General features: G+C 28.6%; 1 protein-coding gene, 1 long non-coding RNA gene and 1 pseudogene across 4 annotated transcripts; 1 reads left to right on the forward strand and 2 right to left on the reverse strand.

Annotated features, from left to right (window-relative positions):
• Window positions 1-3,168: 3,168 nt before the first annotated feature.
• Window positions 3,169-4,746, reverse strand: LOC149058348 (uncharacterized; annotated as a pseudogene). The gene is made up of 2 exons (XR_016190406.1): window positions 3,366-4,746; window positions 3,169-3,294 (listed from the first exon to the last, which is right to left on the reverse strand). The product of XR_016190406.1 is annotated as an uncharacterized LOC149058348 (transcript).
• A 4,906-nt stretch (window positions 4,747-9,652) lies between these two features.
• LOC107164823 (uncharacterized) lies at window positions 9,653-19,261 on the forward strand. The gene is made up of 7 exons (XM_089221744.1): window positions 9,653-9,946; window positions 10,041-10,553; window positions 11,143-11,359; window positions 13,504-13,934; window positions 14,442-14,634; window positions 14,700-14,996; window positions 18,219-19,261. Exons 2-7 carry the CDS (start codon window positions 10,063-10,065, stop codon window positions 19,008-19,010), a joined length of 2,421 nt encoding a protein of 806 aa, XP_089077870.1. The 5' UTR covers window positions 9,653-9,946; window positions 10,041-10,062; the 3' UTR covers window positions 19,011-19,261.
• On the reverse strand, window positions 15,374-21,033 carry LOC107164826 (uncharacterized). 2 transcript variants are annotated; one of them, XR_016190638.1, is made up of 4 exons: window positions 20,473-21,033; window positions 15,968-16,267; window positions 15,675-15,890; window positions 15,374-15,605 (listed from the first exon to the last, which is right to left on the reverse strand). It is a non-coding gene; the product is annotated as an uncharacterized LOC107164826 (long non-coding RNA). The 2 variants fall into 2 exon arrangements; XR_016190637.1 differs by lacking the exon at window positions 20,473-21,033 and having other exon boundaries at window positions 15,968-16,641.
• Window positions 21,034-22,511: the final 1,478 nt, after the last annotated feature.

Genomic DNA, 22,511 nt, shown 5'->3' on the forward strand with positions numbered 1-22,511 from the left:
GGAGGAAATAGGTACTATAGTTAGGTATATTGTATATGCAATAGTTCTTCCAGGGGCGCCCATTTGGGGGGGGGCAGGGTATACCTTGGCTCTCCTATTTTTGTCTATGTCTTATTGGCCTTGACTATACAATCTAAAAATTACAATGCGCCGACAGGGTTCAATAGTTAGTTATAAGCATTCTTCGAGTGACATCAAATGAAATATTTTTTCTTCACTCAAAAGAGTAAATTCTTATCTTAGATCTTCAGACTTCAATAGGTGACGAATAATTAGCGATTTTATGATCATAGTGGTAGAAAAAGAGGATGCTTACAAAATAAATTAACAGTAGATAGATTTTCTAAACTAAAAAGTAGAAGGTTCAAGCCTCCAAGGCATAATATATAATATAAGCTAGAACCTAGAAAAGCATAATTGATTTTAAAAAACTAACTATGTATACTGTATTGAAGATTGTATTATTATTTATTATAATGTACGTTAATAAAAATGTATAATATATATTTATTTTATTTGGAATAAATTGCATTGGTTAAATGTTGGTACATATACCTACTAAATATTTTTAGATCTATATCAAAAGACAAACAAATTATTAATAAATAATTTGAATTAATTAAAATATATCCTTAAAGAGTTTAACCCCTTACAAGTGGCATACACACAAACAATATCTGTATATATAGATACTATTTTGAAAAAAAAGTGGCCTGCTTATATTTTGGCACTCCTATTGAAACACTGAAATGGCGCCACTGAGTTAGTAAATAGTTATAAACTTGTAATAATCAAAACTTTAGGATTCAGAAACTGTAATTAAATATTTTTTTTGTTGAAGTACACAGATATACAGAAGCTAAAGATAAATAATAATAAGATCGGATATAACATGTAATAATATAATAATATGAATAACTATAGTGCTCTGAGGCACAAGTGCCACAAGTAGCACTATAGTGCTATAAACTAACGACTAATCCTACAGGCTATTACACAGAACGAATATGGTATAGGTAGTAAAACAAAATGTCTATTCAGCGTCTGCTGTACTACAGTATGAATATATAATTTACTTGTAATCTATATAATATAGTGTGTGTTGTTTACATTCAACATTTTTTATATATTATGCTTCCTCGATTTGATGTCCAAACTCAAATAGTAACTATAGAACCCGGAATATTATAATATGCATTCGTATTTTTATTTACAGTGTATGTAATATTATGCTAATATGCGTAGGTAAATAACGCACGTTGCAATACTATAGGTTTCATTTCCCACCACACAAATTCAAATACAAAATTGTATTTTGCATATTTTACATATTTGGAAGATTACGATTATAGCATATTATTAGTTCATAAACGCATACACCAATACTTAGTATGCATGTTTAACAACTTCAATTTGAGAGGATATCTATGTATTTATAATTTGTATTCTCTCTGACCCACGTGCAACATCGAAAATTTGTGTTCGCCGTTAAGCAGAGCTATTCTTGTGTTGATGGCTTTAATATTAGCTAGAACAATTTGATCTATTAGTTATTATCGAACTCAAAATCAAAATTTATTAACATTGTAAAGATATTTTCTCATGGCCGTCGATAGGGCAGGATTACAACAAGAACATTGATTCTCAAACATTTATACATTTTATATCGGATTAGTGATTACCGTATTATTATATAAACTCGTACCTACATTTAAGACATTTTAAAAATCCACTCGAGAGTTTCTGTCTTCGGGCACCCCATTTGGCGAATCCAGACAAAGTTTAGGTGGTTGTAATTGTTAAGTAATAAAAGTTTTTCCAAAATTAATTTTTAATCACTCAATAAATATAATTATATTCAGTATCCACATATATTAGATACAATATATAGTTATCAAAATATTTCAACTATCATTATTATATTTATACTAAATAAAAAAATTTAAATTTATTTGTATAAAACCAACGGGCCAAAGCCCTTTTACAAAGAATGAAATACTTTACATAATATGATTTGGTACAATATGAAAACTAATAGACAAGTGATAATAATAAAAATAAAAATAACAAGGAACACAAAGGCAAAATTTTAGTCCATAAAACAAAAACTATTAAATAAATAGTTAAGCACTATATATTTTAAAAATAACAAAGTTTTAGCTTTAAATACTTGATGAGACAAAACAAAAAAAATCCAAGACTGTGAAGATTCTATTGGCGTTAAAAATGGCTCTTGAAAAAATGAATTTTTTCCTATATTTGTTTAAAAATTAGGTATATAGAACAAATCAATGTTCAGATAATGGCATGGAACTCAATTTAAATAAATGTTCTGTAATTACCTTTTCACAAAAAAAGTCAATTGATTCTTTAACTATAATTTAAATAATTGCCCCATACAACGTGTTTCATTAGTCAATGATTTAGGTATCTTCTTTGATACCAAATTAAAATTTAACGACCATATTCACAAAATGAAAAACAAAGCATCTTCAAAACTATAGGTTTCCTTAAACGCTGCTGCTCAAAATTTAATAATCCACTTGCTTTGAAAAATATTTATTTCTCTTTTGTTCGATCCCAATTGGAGTATGCGTATGCTCCTCTCATCTGGTCTCCCAATTCTATACAACTTACTCAAAATCTCGAATCTATTCAAAACTCTTTCTTACGATTCCTTTCTTTCAAATTTAGAGTAGAAAGACAAGCTCACACTGGTTATGATGGAGTTTTAGGATTTTTTGATATGACTCCCCTAAACAACCGCAGAAACTATTTGAATTTAAATTTTCTATTCAAACTACTTAATTATGAAATTTATTGCAGATCTTTATTAGAGAATCTAAATTTTAATACCAACCCAAAAAACACGAGAAATAATAATTTATTTTTCTTACGAAACACAAAGACAAATTTATTCCCAAAATTCACCGGCCAGTGGCGCCGAAGTCCTAAAAATGGCCGTATCCATTTTCCTCCAAAAACGAGATACCGTTTTCCTCCACTGACCATTTTCCTCCAATAAATAATAAAGTAGGTAATATAAATAATTTATTTATAGCATAGAAAAAATAAATATTTTTATCAGGTAATTATGTTTAATATAAATAAAATAATAAAATAGTTAATAGGTACCTATAAATAATTTATACATAGCAAAAAAAAATTGTCAGGTATTATGTTCAATATAAATAAAATAATAAAACAATAAAATAGTTAATAAAAATAAAAATGAATTGAATATATTATTATATATTTTTTAAATTATAGGACATTTCAGCAACAAATGAATACCTGTTTAAAAAAATAAAAAATTAGACATAATATGAAATATGATAATTATTTTACTTTTTGTAATTACATACCTAGAAATGTCTCCGTTTTGCAATTTAATAATTGCATTGTCAATTGCTTCACGACGTTTGTTTACTCGGTAGTCGTTTGATTTTTTCGGAGTATGAATGCGTCTTATTTTACAATTAATATCAGTTTGAATTTGTTTCACAATATTGAGCCACATAAAAATATTTGGTTTTTCTTTATAAAAATTTTCTTTAAAATGCGAATGGAATGACTCACATGAATTGGTAGTTCGTAATAACGAAGATGATGAATCTGCCCAAATAATTGGTGGAAATGTAGCATTTTCTGAAATGTAGGTACGTGTCTGTTAAATAGTCAGCATAATGATTCACTCTATTATCGTTAGGTATATTGCTCATAAAATCTTCAACAAAACACGAAGAAACTTCTTGTGGAGTTAGAAATGTGAGCCCAAACGTATTTCTAATCCAAGAACCAATTTCAGAGTTTTTTTCTTTATACTCTTGAACTAAACCAAGACTTAGAATTTTTCGAAACCATGATTGCGTCAGTTGAAACCTACAACCAACTATTAGTGTATTAGGCCTGCACACTATAGAAACAGCATCATGAATAGCTTTCTCAAAATCAATTGTGATTGATTTTGGATTTATTGTCAATTGTAATTCAATACATTTAAGTTTAATATGGTTAAATGTATTAACATATGTGTCAGTGGATTTATTAACTAGAAGACAAAACACAACTGGTATATAATGTCCGTTTTTAAAGCCATGTATTGTAAAAATTTGGTTAAAATGTTTGGCACTGTATGTTAATGTACCATCGCAATAAATAATTTCAGATTCACATAAAAATTTTAAGTTTTGGTAACAAGAAAATATTAACACATTTTTATCATCATCATTAACAAGTAAAAATTGTTCTTCGGAAGTAGTCTTAATGTCCATATTATTGATTGCTAAATGTACCTCTTCAATATTTTTCGGCAGGTTCGGCAGCAAAGATTGACGGGCTGCATAAATATTTTTCCTAATTTTATGAATATCGGTATCATCAAAATTTGAACAGTCTGCAGAAATTTTTTCTAATTCCTTAAGTATTACTTTTTTTGGTCGTGAGAATAAATCGTCAATTGCTTTTCGTTATTCACTATTTGTCGATTTATTTTTTTTGGTGATGGCAAATGATTTGGATGTACATTTTTGTATAATTCATCGGCTACTATTTCATCAGTTTTAGTGTATATAACTGCTTGACAAGTAATCAAGCAACATCGCCAACGTGATAATCCAGATTTTAACTCGTATGCTAAAAAATATTTGTAATCATCACGAATTAACAAACGTTTTCCACGAGAACTTTCAATAAACGTCGCTTTTTCAGACATTTTTAAATTAAAATAAATGTAATATGAAACAAAAGAACTATAGTGGCTAGTCAACGTACAGCTCGCTACTAAAAATATAGTCTTATTGATGCGAGTATATCGTATACATTCGCGGTGTGTCTGTCTCACTCAATGTGTGTAATCATAATAATCAGTGACAACTTTACTGATACACAATATAACAATATATAAGTTTATACGTATATAATATGCCCGTATGGAGTATGTACGTATCTTTATTAGATAGCCGATGCCAGAGTGTAATCATTAACCGATAAGCGCAAAATGTGATCCTAGCTTTACTCTATATTTATAAAACAGAACGCAATACACTAATACTACAACAAAAATATTTGCTAAAATATTGGAGGAAAATAGACACAACTTTAGTCGAAAATAATGTGGAGGAAAATGGAAACCAACCCTTTTTTTTTGTGGAGGAAAATGGTAATTGGAGGAAAATGGTATCTCGTTTTTGGAGGAAAATGGAACCGCCCCTAAAAATTTAGTAGGGTGAAAAATATTTCAAGAGGCCCAACATCTTAATATCGGATAAAATATCATACCGTGGAGAGGAAAATGGTCAATATGAAGCGGCCCTATCTTACATTTTCAAAATAAGTCGGGCCATGGCCCGACATTAACATAGGGTTCGGCGCCACTGTCACCAGCAAATATGATAATGTCATTAGGTAATCTTGCCAATTTAGATTTATTTCATTGAAGTAGTAATGATATTAAACAGATATATGGTTTAATTTAAATTTCCATAATATTACCAAACTTTGTACCTACTACGAAAAGTACAAAATTATTGTTATTAATTTATTATTATTAATTTTACTTTTTATTGTATACAAATTGATTCTCACATACTGTAAAAGCTTTCTTTTCTCTATGTAGTTATATTGTAACTGTTATATTTGTACATACTTTTTGTAAATGGAGTTATTTTTCTCCGTAAATAAATAAATAAATAAATCAGAATTTTGCGTATACCTACTAGGGATTCAATTAAATTTAAAATAGCTGGACAGTTTATACAATCATAAACATAATATATAATATACATATATTTATCACAGCAGACAAACATTATATCTATTAAATCACGTCTGATGTTAAGAGAGTCAATACCTACAGGCTACAATTAATACCTATAGAGTCTTGAACCAAAAGGTAAGAGTATCTGGCGATAGTACAATGAGTAATAAAGGCAACTCTTTTCAGAAATTTATACTGAATATTATTAAGCTCATTTGAATAAGTTTAATAATTATTATTAGATCAAATTCTAGGTTTGATCTAACTAAAGAAGTATACACATAATTTAAACATATACCTATGATTTCCAAAGTTCTTAGTATATCTAGTAATAAAACATTAAAACCCAACATTATATTATATTCGATTATTCACGCCGTGATATACCTCATACACGTCATATGTTAAGAGGACGTCGAACGTGTATATTGTAAGTGTAAAACATGCCTCAGCTCTATGCACACAGCACACCAATACACAAATACCGCAGAAACGCAATTTTAACACTAAAAGAAAGATCATGACTTGAACTGTACGTTCTCGATGGTTTTTTTTTTTAAATTATTTTGTTGTTTTGTTTTTATTATGGGGGGAGATAAAGAAAATTACATTTTTAAACTTAAATATTTGTTTAGGAACATAATCAATCAAAAAAATCTCTTCGAGACATAGTTTAATTTCTCTTCTTTCAAAATAACTAAACACAATATTCATCTAAGTGAATTATTGAAGGAGCTGTAACTGACAACTGTAGAGCGAATGATAGTTATTTTTTTAAATTTAAATATATTTGAGCCGTCAAGTGCTGCGCCTATCGGCACACGAATGAAATTAACAACAGCTAGGTACTCTACTATATAATAGCCAATAGGTATAATAATGACAATATTATAAAATTTATTAATTTACTCGAATTGTTTTTGACAACAATTATTTCAACCTACTTTATTACTTCGAGAAAAATAAATTACTAATTCATTATCTGAAGATATACTGTGAAATACCAAAGGTTATACGTATTCTAAATATAGTCTAACGCCAAACACTACTGACAAATCAGTATATGTATATTGTTTATGTACGTATTGTTAACATCACCAGCTAGTGAATAATTATGTAACAGTGACGTTGTTTTTGTAAGTTTTTGTCGTAGTTAATCATAACATACTTAAATTTATATTACCAATGATGAATATTTTCAATAAAAAATATTTTATGTATCATGGAAATCATTTATTGCGAGTGTAGCCAGTGTAGGTACATTCTAATTTCTATAGATACCACATTATAATACAACAATGTTAATAATAATAATATAATTTACGTTGATGTAATAAATTTACAATAATACATTGTAATTCTTATAATAGATTTACTTTGTTACTTACTTATTTTATATATTTAAATATTTAATTATCAGTTATCACAATTATTGTAACTCTATGTTAACAACTATTTCAGTATAGTTCTTATAGTTCATAAGTATATAATAATGACCTAAGTGAATTCTTAGCTTATTACTTATTATTTTTGTAGTATCTAAGTGTATAGTATTACTGTATTAAAATAGATAGTGTAGTAGACTATAGGCTATAGCGGATAAAATTGTATGGCCCCAACAACGAGTATGTATAATAGATTTGCCTAATAAATAACCCCGGAAAAAATAACCCCGAAAAAAAAACCCCCGAAAAAATAACCACGCGAAAAAATAACCACAGAAAAAATAAACCTATAATAAAAATGATTTGTAAGTAATAAAGTATAAATTTGTAAAACAATGTCAATAATATATAAATAAAAAATTCTCATTATAAACGTGGAATACAATACAATTTGTCAATTTGTCAATTTATATAATATAATAATTTGGTTGTAAAGTATAAATTTGTAAAATAATGTCAATAATATATAAATAAAAAATTCTCATTATAAACGTGGAATACAATACAATTTGTCAATTTATATAATATAATAATTTGGTTTTAAATTACCGAATTATCACATTACATTAAATTTAAGATAAAGTTAGTACTGTTAGTAGTACCTTCCTTATCCGTTATAATATGTCACTGTACCTAGCTATTGTAGGTATATCTGATCGATATGACAGACAGACCGTGCTTTTAATCGTTTTTATCGTAGGTATACAATAATTTATCATTAAATCCAAAATTAATATTATTTGTGGGAACATAACAATTGTACGTAGGTAATAGGTATGTTATACATTTAGATTTGAGATTAATTTGAAAACTTGTATTAACTTATATTATGGGGTTATTTTTTCCGTGGTAATTTTTTCGCGTGGTTATTTTTTCGGGGGTTTTTTTTTCGGGGTCTAAATTTCCGGGGTTATTTTTTCCGTGGTTATTTTTTCGCGGTACCTGTATAATATTACTAATTATAAGGTATATACCTTCGCGATAATCTGATTATTTTCTGTGTTTGTAAGTTGGATTTTTCACAGTATTTCAACTTTTGTTAAAGTTATGACTTATCAAGAATATTAAAATTTAAAAATATTCAAAAACGAATGAATTAAATTTATTTATTCAAAGAGACACATTTCATAAAAATGTAAAATCGTACCATTCAAATGTAAACAAAGGTACAATCATGGATAATGTTCTTAATTTTAAGTGTGATAAATAGGACAATTCTGTTGAACGCAAATTTGTTGCTGTGGTGTGAACCAGGGAGAGAAAGCAAATGGCGCACTGACAATATCTTAAATAAATAAATAAATGTTTCTAAAGAAAAAAAACAGTTGACAATACTGTTGTTATTATTAATGAAGATTATAGAATATCGCACCTTATAACATTTGAGTCTATTAAAAGCGTTCTTTATTTCCTATTCCTGAAGAAGTTCTTGTAGAAGTAATATATTTATCGAGTAGGCAATTATACTATGCCCTATAGCCGCTATAGGCGTACCCGATATTGCAGTATATTAAGTATAAATATCGCGAACATTAGAACCTATCTCTATTCACTATAATTTAATGTCAATGATAAATGTAATACATATTATTATCTATAATTGAATATTTAATCACTTTTTCTTTACATTTCTAATATCTTCCTTATATATTTTTAAATTTTTAAATGCATTATTTAATTCTAAACTTTATTCATAGAAGTAGTATGTTGAAATGTGTTCATTTAGCATACACTAACTATGCTACGTGCTCCGTTATAATTTAAAGATATTTTATGTGAAATTAATTCATTTTGTATTTTTGTCCACCTAATAGCGGATTATTTCGAAGGACGACTGGTGGACGGGACCCGAAGAAAAAAACACATTAATAATTTTAAATATTTTCTGTATTATGGCATGATTAAATATTTAGTCATAGTTGATGGTGTACAATAGGTATGTAAACAGTCTAGGTATTTTTGATTTTATTTACAATTTCATGAGAATTAGTAGAGGTACCCGTCGGCCGTCATTATGAATTGTCGAAAACAAATCGCATGACGTGACGGTGTACCAACATTGTACAAGCTGGAATACTTATCGTTGTTGTTAAGTACTCTTTAAAATCTAACACGTCATGATACTATTCCTTAATAGTTAATGCTCAATATCGGTGTCCAACAATTTTACGATATTTCATAATTTATATTGAAGTATTTTAGAATTTAGTAGGTTATATAATATAAATATTGAATATTAATAATTAATAAATAATAGTATAAATAATGATTCAGTGTTTTGTCATGTAATTTTAGTATTGGTATCACCGCGATACCACCGAATAGCATAATGTTATCTATTTTTTTTATAATAACCATTTATGCAACCATGGTTTATGCTTGTGGAGGTACCACTTCTACCACTAAGACAGTACTGTAATCTTTTATCACCCGATTCGTTGGAGTATTGGACTCAGATTCGGATTCGGAACTATTTTTGCTATAGGTGTAACCGTATTAGGTTTAGATTTATTATAATATGCGGATAATGTTATATTACTAATATTTATGTGTTTATTTACTAGCTTTCATGAGTTGTTTTCAATTTAATTGGAATTTAAAAACATTTTGTTGGTAATTAAACATAAATCCCCAATCTATATATGATAGTTATTTGCTATAACTTATACTAAGTATTGCTACTTTGTGGAATTTGGAAGAAAATTCAATTGTACTGCTAATTGCTATTAGTCACTGTCTAGTTGTAAGTATTAAAACTAATAATTGAATATTGTTGATAGGATATTTATTAATTATTACTACCTATTTAGTTAACTCGTTTCATTATTTTTCAAAAGGTTTTCTCATTCAGTAATAAATATGTTTGCTTCAATGTTTAAATCACTTCTTAATAAATCTGTTATTGATGCCAAGAAGGAAACAATGGGGTTGGAAGCTGAAACAGATAAAATCACTAGAAAAAGTGTCGAAGACATACTAACCGAGTTGGAAGAGATCAAAGATAATTTAGATAACGATGATAATTGTTCCGTGACAAAAGATAATGTTACTGATGCTATTGAGTTACTGTCTATCACTGATGATCAGCCAGAATATTTAAATGATAGTGCTTTAGTTGATAATTTTGATGACACTAAAAGTGAAGCAAGCTCTATTGGAGAAAATCAACTAGAAGTTGCTACAGTTGTGGATCCCGATAAAAAAAAAACGCTGAACCAAATCAATAATCTTCAGTGCTTATTTACGTGGAATATAAAATCAAAGAACAAGAAAAATTTAATTTTATACATACGAAATAAATATGGAGATTATAACTTAAACATAACTTCATCTGAATTTACATTTAAAAGGTAGGTCGGTAAGTTTTAATGAATGATATAAATAAAATACTGTGTAGAAAAATTGAGAATGAATCAAATTCACTTTAATTAATAATAATTTTACTTTCATGGTAATTTACCTCAACAGGTAATAATCAAATACTTTCTCATGTTCAATATGTACCTTATTGTCTTCATTGATCATCACAGTGACCAATTATAAAATTATGCTTACTTCATATTATCTAATCATAATTTTTAACTCTGCCCATGTCTGCTATAATATGAAGGGCTTATTGTATTATTATTATTATTATTGTAATATAATTAGTATCATTAACACAATATTGGTGTGTTATATGAAGGGAAAAATTGAAATTATTTTATTTTAGGGTAATAAGTAATCAATTAAAAAAACATTTTTGGGAAAGGTGGGGCAGAGGATGAAGTTTATTTATAATAATTATGTTTTAACCAGTTGCTACAGCCTGCATGATTGTAGCTTTAGAGAATGGTTGACAACCTGTATCAAGTAGTGAAGTTATTTGACATTAGTGTTAAACTAAATAATTATTTATTTATTTAAATGTATTACATTTATTTTTTCCATATTTCTTAGGTTTATAGGTAACATCATTATATCTTATGAACTATTTCATAAAGGCGAGTCCGAATTAGCCCAAATGAAAATTTTGGAAATTGGAACATGGCTTGAAGATTTAGATAAAGGAACTGATGAGTTTTATTTATCTATTAAAAATGGTCTTCAACATGTTATGAAGGCAACTTTCATTCACATGTTATTTGCTACTAATCTTACTGGAGAATGTAAATGGGTAAGCTTTTATTTTTGATTAGGTATTATTTATTTATTTTTAATTTTTATTTTATGATATTCAAATTTTTAATATATTATGTATTAATTTAAATATTTGTATCTATAAATGACATTCAAACCAAACACTACTTGTTTAGACATGATAAAAATTGTTAATGTTAGTCGTAATGAGTACATAATGTTTTTTTTATATAAAAACAGTGTTACTTAGGTATTTAAGAAGATGCCAGCCACACCTGCATGACAAACATGACCAACTAATTAAATTTGTGGTCAACAGAACTAAATTAGTGTTGTTAGTTTCACAGCTTATGAATTGACCTATTATCATATTATTCAAACTTTTAATTAAGAATATTATCTGTGTTTATATAATGCCATTTTTACGGTATTGTAATTTGTTAAATAAGTTATGACCATATTCAATATTTCAATTTAAAAATATTCATATATTGTGGTAAAATTGAATTATCATAAAAAACTAGTGTATAAATAGGGATGATGTTTCAACATTAAATTTGATAAGGAGCCTGATACATTCGTTTATGTTTATACTGTTGGTTATTTAATGTTCTTTTTTCATGTGGTATCATTTTTTCAGAGTAAAATTGTAAATTATATTTATCCAACTGCATACTTTGTTCTATTGCAGGTCCCAAACTTTGAATATTTTAAGTAATCTAATTGACACACGACAAGCTGTAGTACTTTTTTGCATATGGCGCTTATGTCTGTGAGTAGGCTTGAAGGCCTAGTTTGGACACCTATTTGGCAGAATTTCTAATGGGCATCCGTAGTTGTTTAGCCCTAGTGGGGGGCGGCAGCCTCTCTCCAGACAGTGTGAACTGCCCGGAAAGCGATGCCGCCCATGACCGAGATTCGAACCAGCAATGGTTTGCGTTGCTCCGATGCCTATATCCACCTGGTCACTGCACCCTCAGCTGTAGTACTGTAAACTATGTTAATTAAATACTATTACTCATCATGCTTGCTATCAAAATTAGACTTTTTATTCTAAATCAATAAACAATAAAAATAAAAATAAATTGTTTAATTATTCTAATAATGCAATCTCTACAGTTACATTGAACTACTTAGCTAATGTGCTAATGAGTGCAATTCAGTCAAGAAAAGGAAATCAACATTCTTATCCCTGTATTCTATATTTTTAAAAAAATTTTAGGTATAGTATGAAACTATGAACTATTTATGAGAATCCATGTATTCAATTTTCAAGATTGTTGACTGTGCAAAAAAATTGTATAGACAATAATTTGAAAATAACAAAAAAAATTAGTTTTTTTTTGGCCAATAAATAGCTCAAAAAGAGTCAATTAAAATTGTTCTCTAAAGGCCAAGTCAATGTTTCCCATTATTTTTAATTTGCAACTTTATGTTTTGCAATACGTTTATACATTTTTACTTTTTTTGAATTTCTTTGTATTTATTGTTTGATTACTAAATTATTTAAAAGAGATATAGTTATTTATCATTATTTTTTTTGATTTGTTATTTTATTATTTTTTTTACACTTTGATTAAATGATGAGTTAGAAGTATAGAAATATGTAATTGGTAATTACTAATTAGTAAATAGTGATTTATCAGATATCGGTTTTATTTTGATATTGGTTTAAAATCTTTAAGAAAAATGTATTTTTTAAATATATGCATTGTATCAGTTTCATATTTGTAACATATCCTGATTATTGGGTATGAGTAAAAAGTGTTATTGGCCCATTCTTGGCATTCTTGCTATATATTATGATAACTCTAGGGCATCATATGTAACAAAGATACTTGGTAAAAGTATTGGTTACATTTGATTATTTGATAAAGCCTAAATTATTGTAAAATAATATTAAATTTCTATAACACTGATTCTCAACCCTTTTTAAGTGATAATTTTCAACTAAGATATTCAATTTTTTTACAGCTCCTAAAAAAATGTTCTTCTGACCATGCATAGATTATAATACCATATGTTACTGATCCTTTATCATTATTTATTATTAGTAGGCAACTACGAGATTAAAAACTGTGTACTATATATTTTAAGTAGAAAAAATTTGTTTAGATTAGTCGACTTATATGTGGATTTATATAACATAATAGCCTAAATATAAGTTTGATTTTTTTTTAGTTATTGGATGATATTGAATCATTTGCCAACATGGATCCTAAATCAAGAGCATCTGTACATGCAATACGTGCAGCTGTCTTAATTGAATATGGTGGAAATGTAATGTATTTAAAAAAAGCTTGTGAGGTGGCAAAGAAAGCTTGTGATTTAGATCCTAATACTTCTTATTGGTTTTATATTCATTCACTTACATTGCGAGCTCAAAGACATTTCTTATTGTCATACAAATCAAATCCAACTGAAAATGAAATGAATACAATTAATCAAGCAATTAATTTGTCTGATAAAAAAAATGTTCTTTACAATTACCAAAAAATGGTTCTATATAGAGATAATACAGTTGCGAATTTTCATAATAATAAAAATAAAAATGATAAATCATTTTTGAAAAAAAATTTACAAGAAAACAAACAAATTATTCATAAGATCAAGTAAGTAAATTTATGAGGAATAAATAATTAAAATTTTTTTTTAAAATTAATTGTTATAATTTTAATTTTTTTTTTTTATTTGGAATGATTTTGGTATTTTGGCATAATATATCATTGCTTAATGCTTATAGTTTGAATGATAATAGATAATACTATTTACTTCATAAAAAAATAAAATGTGTAATAATTGTTTATAAATTAATATTATTTCGGTCTAAATTGAACGAATGATGCTTGTAAAAATAGAATTTTAAATTAGGCATAGAATACAATAAAACCTCTCTACAACAGATCCTTTATTAAACTGAATCCTTATAACAGAAAATGTCAATATAGTCTAATAGTCCCAATGAAAATAATAATGTAATTTCTACTTCTCTAAGTCCCATACCATACATGCTATTCCGTTATAGAGAAGTTTCATTATATATTTCTTAAAAGGTATATTACAATTAAATTTTTTTGAAGGTGTCTTTAATTTTTAAATTTTTTCTTTTATGATTTTAGAACTATAATTAGCATGGATCCAAAAGACCCTCTCTTGGTAGTTAACTGTGCTAAAATATTAATGACTCTTCCAATTATGGTCCGTGATTTTGATTTAGGAAAACAATATTTGACAAAAGCCTTTGAAATGGCACCAAATGATGCAACTGTTTCACAAGCAATTGAAAACACAGTTCAAGCTTATAAAAATATTGTAAGACATATTAAAAAATGTTATTCATTTAACGTTTTAATTAATTGTTCTTTTGTAAATATTAGTCAAAAAAACAGAAACCTTTAACAAATGTTGCTAAATCAAATCAACCCCCGATGAAGAATAAAACATCAAATTTAGGATCAGAAATAGGTGTTATTGTGAAAAAGCAAAGAAATGGAGAAGATCCTGTTCCTTACCTCACTAATTTGCTCTCTAAATATGATGGATTTGATAAATCAAAAATTATGGCTCAGCTTTGTTCTTACACAATATTATTTAAAAATGATCTAAGATCTGGTGTTGAACAGTTTATTAAGTTGATGGAACAATCAGAAATTGTCAGCAATGAAATAATTACAGTACGTATTTTTTTAAATATTACAATTTTGACTTGTATAATATTATTTTCTATCTTACTAACAAATTATCCATCTAATTTACTTTTTATTATTTATAAATTTAGTTGGAATTAAATTATTAGTTATGCGTAAAATATATTAATATATTAATAATGGAAAACACCTTTTGGTGCATCAGACAAGGAGGTCAGAGGTAAAGATTAGGCATTCCTTTTCAAAATCATCAGCAAAAACGGTATATAAATTGCTTTTGGTTAAATTTTTTTGGAATTATTCAAAAATTAAATTTTCACCAAATAGTAAATACATATCCATATTAGCAATTTCTTAGACCATGATATAATTTTCAATAATTTCAAAAAAATTATTTATCTATGTTGAAAAAAAAAGTGTTGTACAGTATTTTATTTTCATTATAAACTCATACTACTAATTTACTAATATTCCAAAATTACATATTAGATGCTTTGAATACGAATTGTCAGGTAGATGTAATTTACACAGATTTCTCTAAGGCATTTGATAAATTAGACCATGACATTCTCGTAGCCAAATTACACAATTTAGGTTTTCGTAATCCTTTTCATTCTTGGTTAATCTCTTTTATTTCTGGAAGAAAACAATATGTTAAAGTAAAAAAAATTGAGTCACCAATATGCGATGCCACAGGGTTCTCACCTTGATCAGATCCCTTTTTATTCAATATATATGTAAACGATATAAAAGTTACAAATTCCCGCTTACTACTTTTTGCAGACGATGTAAAAATATTCCGAATAATTAAATCTCTTTGTGATGCAGACTTGCTCCAGAATGACCTTAATCTTCTCAATAATTGGTATATTCTTAATAAACTGTACTTCAATGTTGATAAATGTAAAGTTATGACATATTCTAAAAAACGTATAACTCAAAATTATAATTACTATCTAAATGGCATTGAATTGGCTAGAGTTTCTCATATTAAAGACCTTGGTATTCATTTTGACTCTTCCTTATCATTCAATTATCACTATGCACATGTCATAAACAAGTCATCTTCAATGTTAGGTTTTGTATGTAGGATGTGTTCTGATTTCAATAATCCAATAGCCCTAAAATCACTGTATTGTGCATTTGTCCGCTCGGTACTTGAATATAATTCTGTCATTTGGTCTCCCTACATGTCTGGTCCCACTGAAGCTATTGAAGCGATTAAAAATCGCTTCTTAAGGTTCCTTGCTCTCAAATGCGGTGTCCAGCGCCAGCGACATACATCCTATTCGCCATTACTAACATTAACCAATTTAGAAACGTTACAAACTAGGAGAATTAGAATCATTATTTGTTTCATTTTTAAATTATTAGATGGTATTATAAATTGCTCTGAGCTACTTGTTAAATTTAATTTTCTAGGACCTGCCTCTCGCACTCGAAATACTATTACATTTTATGCGCCATTCCACCGTACTTATTATGCTCAAAATGCTCCCATTAATAGATTAATGTGACTTGTAAACAAGTATAATGTAGATTTGTTCTTTTATAATAATATTGTTTCTTTTAATTCATACCTTAAAAATAATGTAAATATTTCTTGATTATTATCTTTTGTATGTTAATTTTATTGTTAATAATATTGTTTCTTTTAATTCATATCTTAAAAATAATGTTATATATTTTTTTTATTTATAATTTTGTGTATGTTAATATTAATAATATATCTAGAACCAATGTATTTTTACTATAAAATGTACAACCTTTTCAACTTTACTTTGTAAACCATTCATGGTCTTTGTTTAATCTTTATCTATTGGGCCTAGCTCGTATAAATATAAATAAATAAAGCTTGAAAGTGAAACAGAAGATTTCTTGCAGGTCCTACTTACAGAAATTATTTCATTATTAACAATTTTTTTAAGCCTTTGAACTTCATAAAAATCATAAAAATTAGCAAACTATTTTGTAGTTAAAAATGTTAACCCTTTAACTGTTAAGCATGCACATATAATGTAAATGATTGTGGTGAGCTACAGATGCACACACACGTCCAATCATTTTAAAAATCAACAAAATCTATCGATAATGTTATAGTGTCATAATATGGTATATAATTTAATAACTTAATTTATAAAAATTTTCCAAAAAAATTTATAAAAAAAGAAGATGTATTGATAAATATTTAAATATTTGAAATTTTGAACTATAACAATATTTAACAGAAGACAAAAATAAAATTTAATCTCAGCACACTATTGTAACCGAAAAAAAATAATTTAGCAGTGAAAGGGTTAATTTCAATACTCAAACTGGTGCCTTAAAAATTAAAAAAATTAACACAAAATTCCTAATCAGTAGTGTTTTTTTAAGATTTATAGAGAGGTTAGTGCTCCATGAATTTGTATTACTGTTAAGAGGACATTACTTTAAAATTTATTGTCTTCATTTTACAAGTGTGTAACATAACAAATTTTATACTCAGCAGATCATGTTTAGTTCCATCATTTAAAATATTAAAGTAATTGACCGCTTATAAAATTGAAATGTAAGATTATTATCTAAGTAATGTCATAGACTTTTTTATTATTTTTTAGTTTTAAAGCTTATGATATCGCTTAGACAATAATCTAACCTTTAAATTTTATATAAGGCCCATTCACTATAAATTTTAAACTAACGGAACTAAACGTGATCTGCTAATCAAAAAATTTTTATTTCACACACTTGTAAGATAAAAACAACAAATGTCAGTGAAACGTCCACTTAAAGGTTTAATTTTAGTTAGTGAAATATTTAAGTTTTTTTGGTTGGTAATTCATTAAATAATAACCGTAGTGAATTTTTCCGTAACATATAATATTAATAAAATATTTAGTTTAATTTTAAGTTATTTGTAAAAATAAGTTTTCAAACCATTCTATGGTTAAAAAAGTACTGACTTATTGGTGAATAAAACAATTACCATCACCTAACCTAACCTTTTGTACCAAATAAATTTTATTAAAAGAAAACAATAAGTAATAATAAGATGTTATGTAATGTAATAATATGGTGTGTGTGTGTGTGATGATGGTGTTGCGGAGACCGTCATCAGTATTACCAACTATTCCCACATCCCACATATTATATGCATATTTTTTTTTCTAAAATTAGTTCAGCCTACAGTTAAATTAATTTATGTGCAAGATCCTGCTTAGTATTTTCTTATGAGTATTTATTTATTATTTTTTTTTTTTTTTTCAGAAACATTTTTCATCATTTGGTTCAAAGTCTTTTAATTTACCAGAGCTTATTTGCAACGAAATCAGATTGACTACAAATTCAAAGGGTACTTCTTCTGATGATATGCTGTATTATTTTAAAATGTTAACTAAAATTGTAGAAACATGTAATTTAAAAATGAAAGATGTTGACTCATCTATGAAGAGCAAGGTCATGATTAATACTTCAGTTAAACCAGTCAAATCAGATAAATCTACAACAGTGCAAAGTGAAGCTGAATCATCGGATGAAGAGAGCGATGGTGAAAATAAACCAAAAAAAATCCATAAATCAAAGCACTTGCAAAATACAGGTCCTAAAGTATTTTTAAACAAAAAAGCAAAAGCTACCAATGCCCACTTCAAAAATAAAAATAATGCTTCAGAAAAACCACAGCCAAAAGTAAATGATGTTAATAAAATGAAAGTTAAAATGGAAAAGGTTTTGAATTCTTCTATTGAAGAAAATGCCAAACTATCCTATGAACCAAAGGATTTGACTGAAGAAAAGCGACAAAGAATACATAATTATACTCAGAAGTTATATCAAAATATTTTAGCTAACACACAGTCACATTTTAATTCACCTCATGTATCTTCTACTGAAATTAATAGCTATTTTAATCAAAATCATGCAAATTTTAGCTCACCAATCCAATCAAATCCATTTCAGAACTCTCTACCACCATTGCTTAGTCTAAGACCCGAAGTAAAACCACAAAATCCAAAACCTAAGCCAAAAACAAATGTTCAATCACATTCAAAAAAAAAATGATTTAAGTTTATTCTGTTTTTGATTTTTTTTTCCTAAAATATACAAGGTTTTTTTTTACTATACCATTAAGAAATTAAATGTATCTATGATTATAAGATATTATTTTCTTAATATATATAATGCATCCAATTATTTTTGTATACCACTGCAAAATTAAATTACAATTTTCTTATTTTTTGTTGTTTGGTATTAAAATTTTAAATATATTCAGTTATGACAATAATTATAAAAAATGTTAACTATTCTAAAAAGTATTTTTTTTTCATACACTTGGTTATAAACTGTTGGATGATTACAATTGAAACAACTGTATAGAAAAAAAATGTAACTTTATTTTGTGTTGTGTTGTTTCTGTCTTACAAATGTAAAACATTGCGAAAACTGGTTTTGCACGGGATAGAACCACTGAAGCTGTAATCTAAGCTAATCAACCAAATTCTCACACTATCAAGAGGAGAACACTTACTGTACAACATTGTTTTAAACTTTTCGATATCACAAATACAAAAAAAGTTATTATTATTTAAAGAATTCATTATTTTTGTGTTTTTCAAACTTAAATAACTTTTTTTTAGTTCTAATATCGAAAAGTGAAAAACAATGTTGCACTGTAAATAGTATCCTTTTTATAGTGTGAAAATTTGGTTTCTTAGATCGAATTACAACAAGACAGAGATTAAGAGATAATGCATGCAGGTGGTAGCATCTAGCATCCTCTTGATAAAATGGAGGAGATAAAGCAATCCCTCAAACTAGACTGTTTTTTCAAAAGAAAAAAAAAATTAGTAGAAATAATTGTTACTTGACTACTTGAGTAATTATAGTTTAATATTTTTCTTTCCTATTTCAAAAACAATATTTTGTAATTTTAAATTTTCTTGACTGTTATTTAATGTATAACTTTAAATGATGGTTTGTAGACGAATTTTTAAATTTAAATTTTATTAATATCTAATCATACAGGAGAGTAAAATATTAAATACTGATATTTGTTATTGCACAAGTTCAATTAAACAATACATATGGTGTCCACATGCAATTTATAAATTTCATGGACCTAGGGATAAGCAAAGGCAATTAGTGTATCACAAAAGCAAACAGTTCACACTTGCTGATCGCTTCAAAAAAAGGAACCTAGGTATAATGTACTCTTATAACGGTAATATCTATTTGTCAGTGAACAACTTTTTGGAGAAATTAAAGTTGGTAATTAGGTATTAAGTTTTACTTCTATTGATAAAAACTAATAAAGGATTGTACAACTTCAGTAATTTTGTGTTAGATTTTTTTAAATACCTAATACTTTTTTAAGAAAATATATTTACTAATTTTTTATCATTTTCATTAACTTAAACATTTAAAATAATAATACAATGCAGCTAACCAGCTAAGCAAAGCGAATCTAAGATAAAAAGAAAATGAATTAAATGCACAAAGGAAATATTAATTATATACATTATACTTATTATATTATATTGTAGTGATCACGTCGCCTACAGGTATTCAGTAGTCAAGGATGATGTTGGAAGGTGACTCTTGAGTTAATTTAAACAACGTGGAATTCTTCTTAGTTAGATTATTTGATTATTTATTTTGACCATACCTACATACATTTATTTAAAAACACGAAAGCTGAATTTATTTAACAAGCTAAGTATTCTGAATGACTAGAATAAATACGGTTTAACTCGAATATTTTCTAAGTTCAGAATATTATTTTATGAGAATTTTTCTAAGCCCAATTTAATAAATTAAAGAACAGACTGGCGTGAAGGTGCTCTGGCTAGTCTGGTCAAGTCGCGTCTGAATACACAGGCCGTTTCGGGGTCTCTTATATAGTGCTACCCTCTACTCCCCATAGTCTACTCGTTCTTGTCGCTGCTCTCACAGATGTGGTATAATCATCTAAACTGACGGAAATGCCACTCGCCCACGTACGAGCTAAATGCGCATCCCATGCAACTAAAGACCTCGATAATTTATATTATTATTAACATTACTATTATGTAAAAATATATATTATGATATTACATTATATTATTATAACATTGGTTCTTGGAACTGTTAGCACCCGGTCATTTTGTTTAATCTATGTTATTGTAAGGGCCGAGGCACTGTGTGCCCTGTATTGGTCACACTGCGCCTCGTGCCCACAGAACCAGCACGGACCGCGCGGGCGGCCCGTCCAAAACAGTTATTCAGTCTGGTTTTTGTAAAGGTCCGGCGACGCCGTTATCGCCGCCGCGTACCTCCGTACAACCGTTTGAATTATAATATATTCTATGAACAGATTCTTACTCGTAACGAAACGAGTCCGTTGTATTACCGATTGTGTTATTTGGAGTGTTTTAACAGACATTATAATTATATTTGTTTTATTCTAACCGAACTAAATAGTTTTTATTTAATTATTATCCTGACCAGTCACGGTTCTCCTTTGTGAACCTCAAGATTCTAACATTTCAGAAGTGGGATACGCCGCATGCCCACTACACGTGTTTCCGAGTGCGCCAGCGATTCCGAAATCCCGTATTAGTGATCCGTTTTTGTCACGAGGTTTCGGTTCGCCGCGTCGTTATAACCGTGTGCGACTCCGGGAAAACCCGATTACGCAACAACGCAACGTACGAACGTTATCTCGCTCCGCCGCCGCCGTTTTCGTTCGTGTGAGTGCGAGTGCGTCCGTCCGCCGTTCGTGCGTGTGCGTCCGTCCGTCTTTTTATTCCGCCGGTCGTGCGAGTGCGTACGCCGCGCGCCGTTCCTTCGTCCCGGTTTATCAGCTGTAGCTGAGATAGTGCGATTGCAGACTGTTTTGTTTATCACATGCTCCGAGTTGATAACGATCGTTATTATTGTCGGGTTGATATTCGAATATGGTTAACACAGAATCAGAACCACAACAAACGCCGCCAATCGTTATCAAGTCTCCGACCTACAACGAACTTGTCGAATTAGCAGCCAATTTACAAGCTCGTTTGGCTATCTTGGAAGGGCAACAGAATGTTACACCGACTAACCCGTCGGTCACCAATTCCACAACAACGCCAAATGGGCCGAGTTGCGCTGACTTCCGCTTGCTGCCCGATCTCAATCGCTCGGTGCCGATCTTCACCGGGCATGAGACAAGCATTGCTGCCGAGGATTGGCTGGGATCGGTGGATGCCCTTGCCACCATTAACAACTGGCCAGTACAATACCGCCTCCAGTTTGTCAAATCGAATTTGACGACTGCCGCCCGAGGCTGGTTTATGACGGAAGGATTTCGCGACTGGGCCGAGTTTATGACAAAGTTCCGCGCTACGTTCGTTCGGACACTGCGGATGTCCGACCGTTGGAACATAATGAATGAACGTCGCCAGGCTGAGGATGAACACATCGCCGACTACTTCTACGACAAACTACAGCTCTGCCAAGCCTTAAGTTTGAGTTTCACCGAGGTCCGTGAACAGATTATTGCGGGCATCCGCTCACAGGAACTCGCCACTTACGCTATGAGCAGGA

This window comes from Diuraphis noxia, unplaced genomic scaffold (genome assembly GCF_037042655.1).
Source record: "Diuraphis noxia isolate RWA-SAM2 unplaced genomic scaffold, SU_Dnox_SAM2 contig0002, whole genome shotgun sequence".
Lineage (NCBI taxonomy): Eukaryota > Metazoa > Arthropoda > Insecta > Hemiptera > Aphididae > Diuraphis > Diuraphis noxia.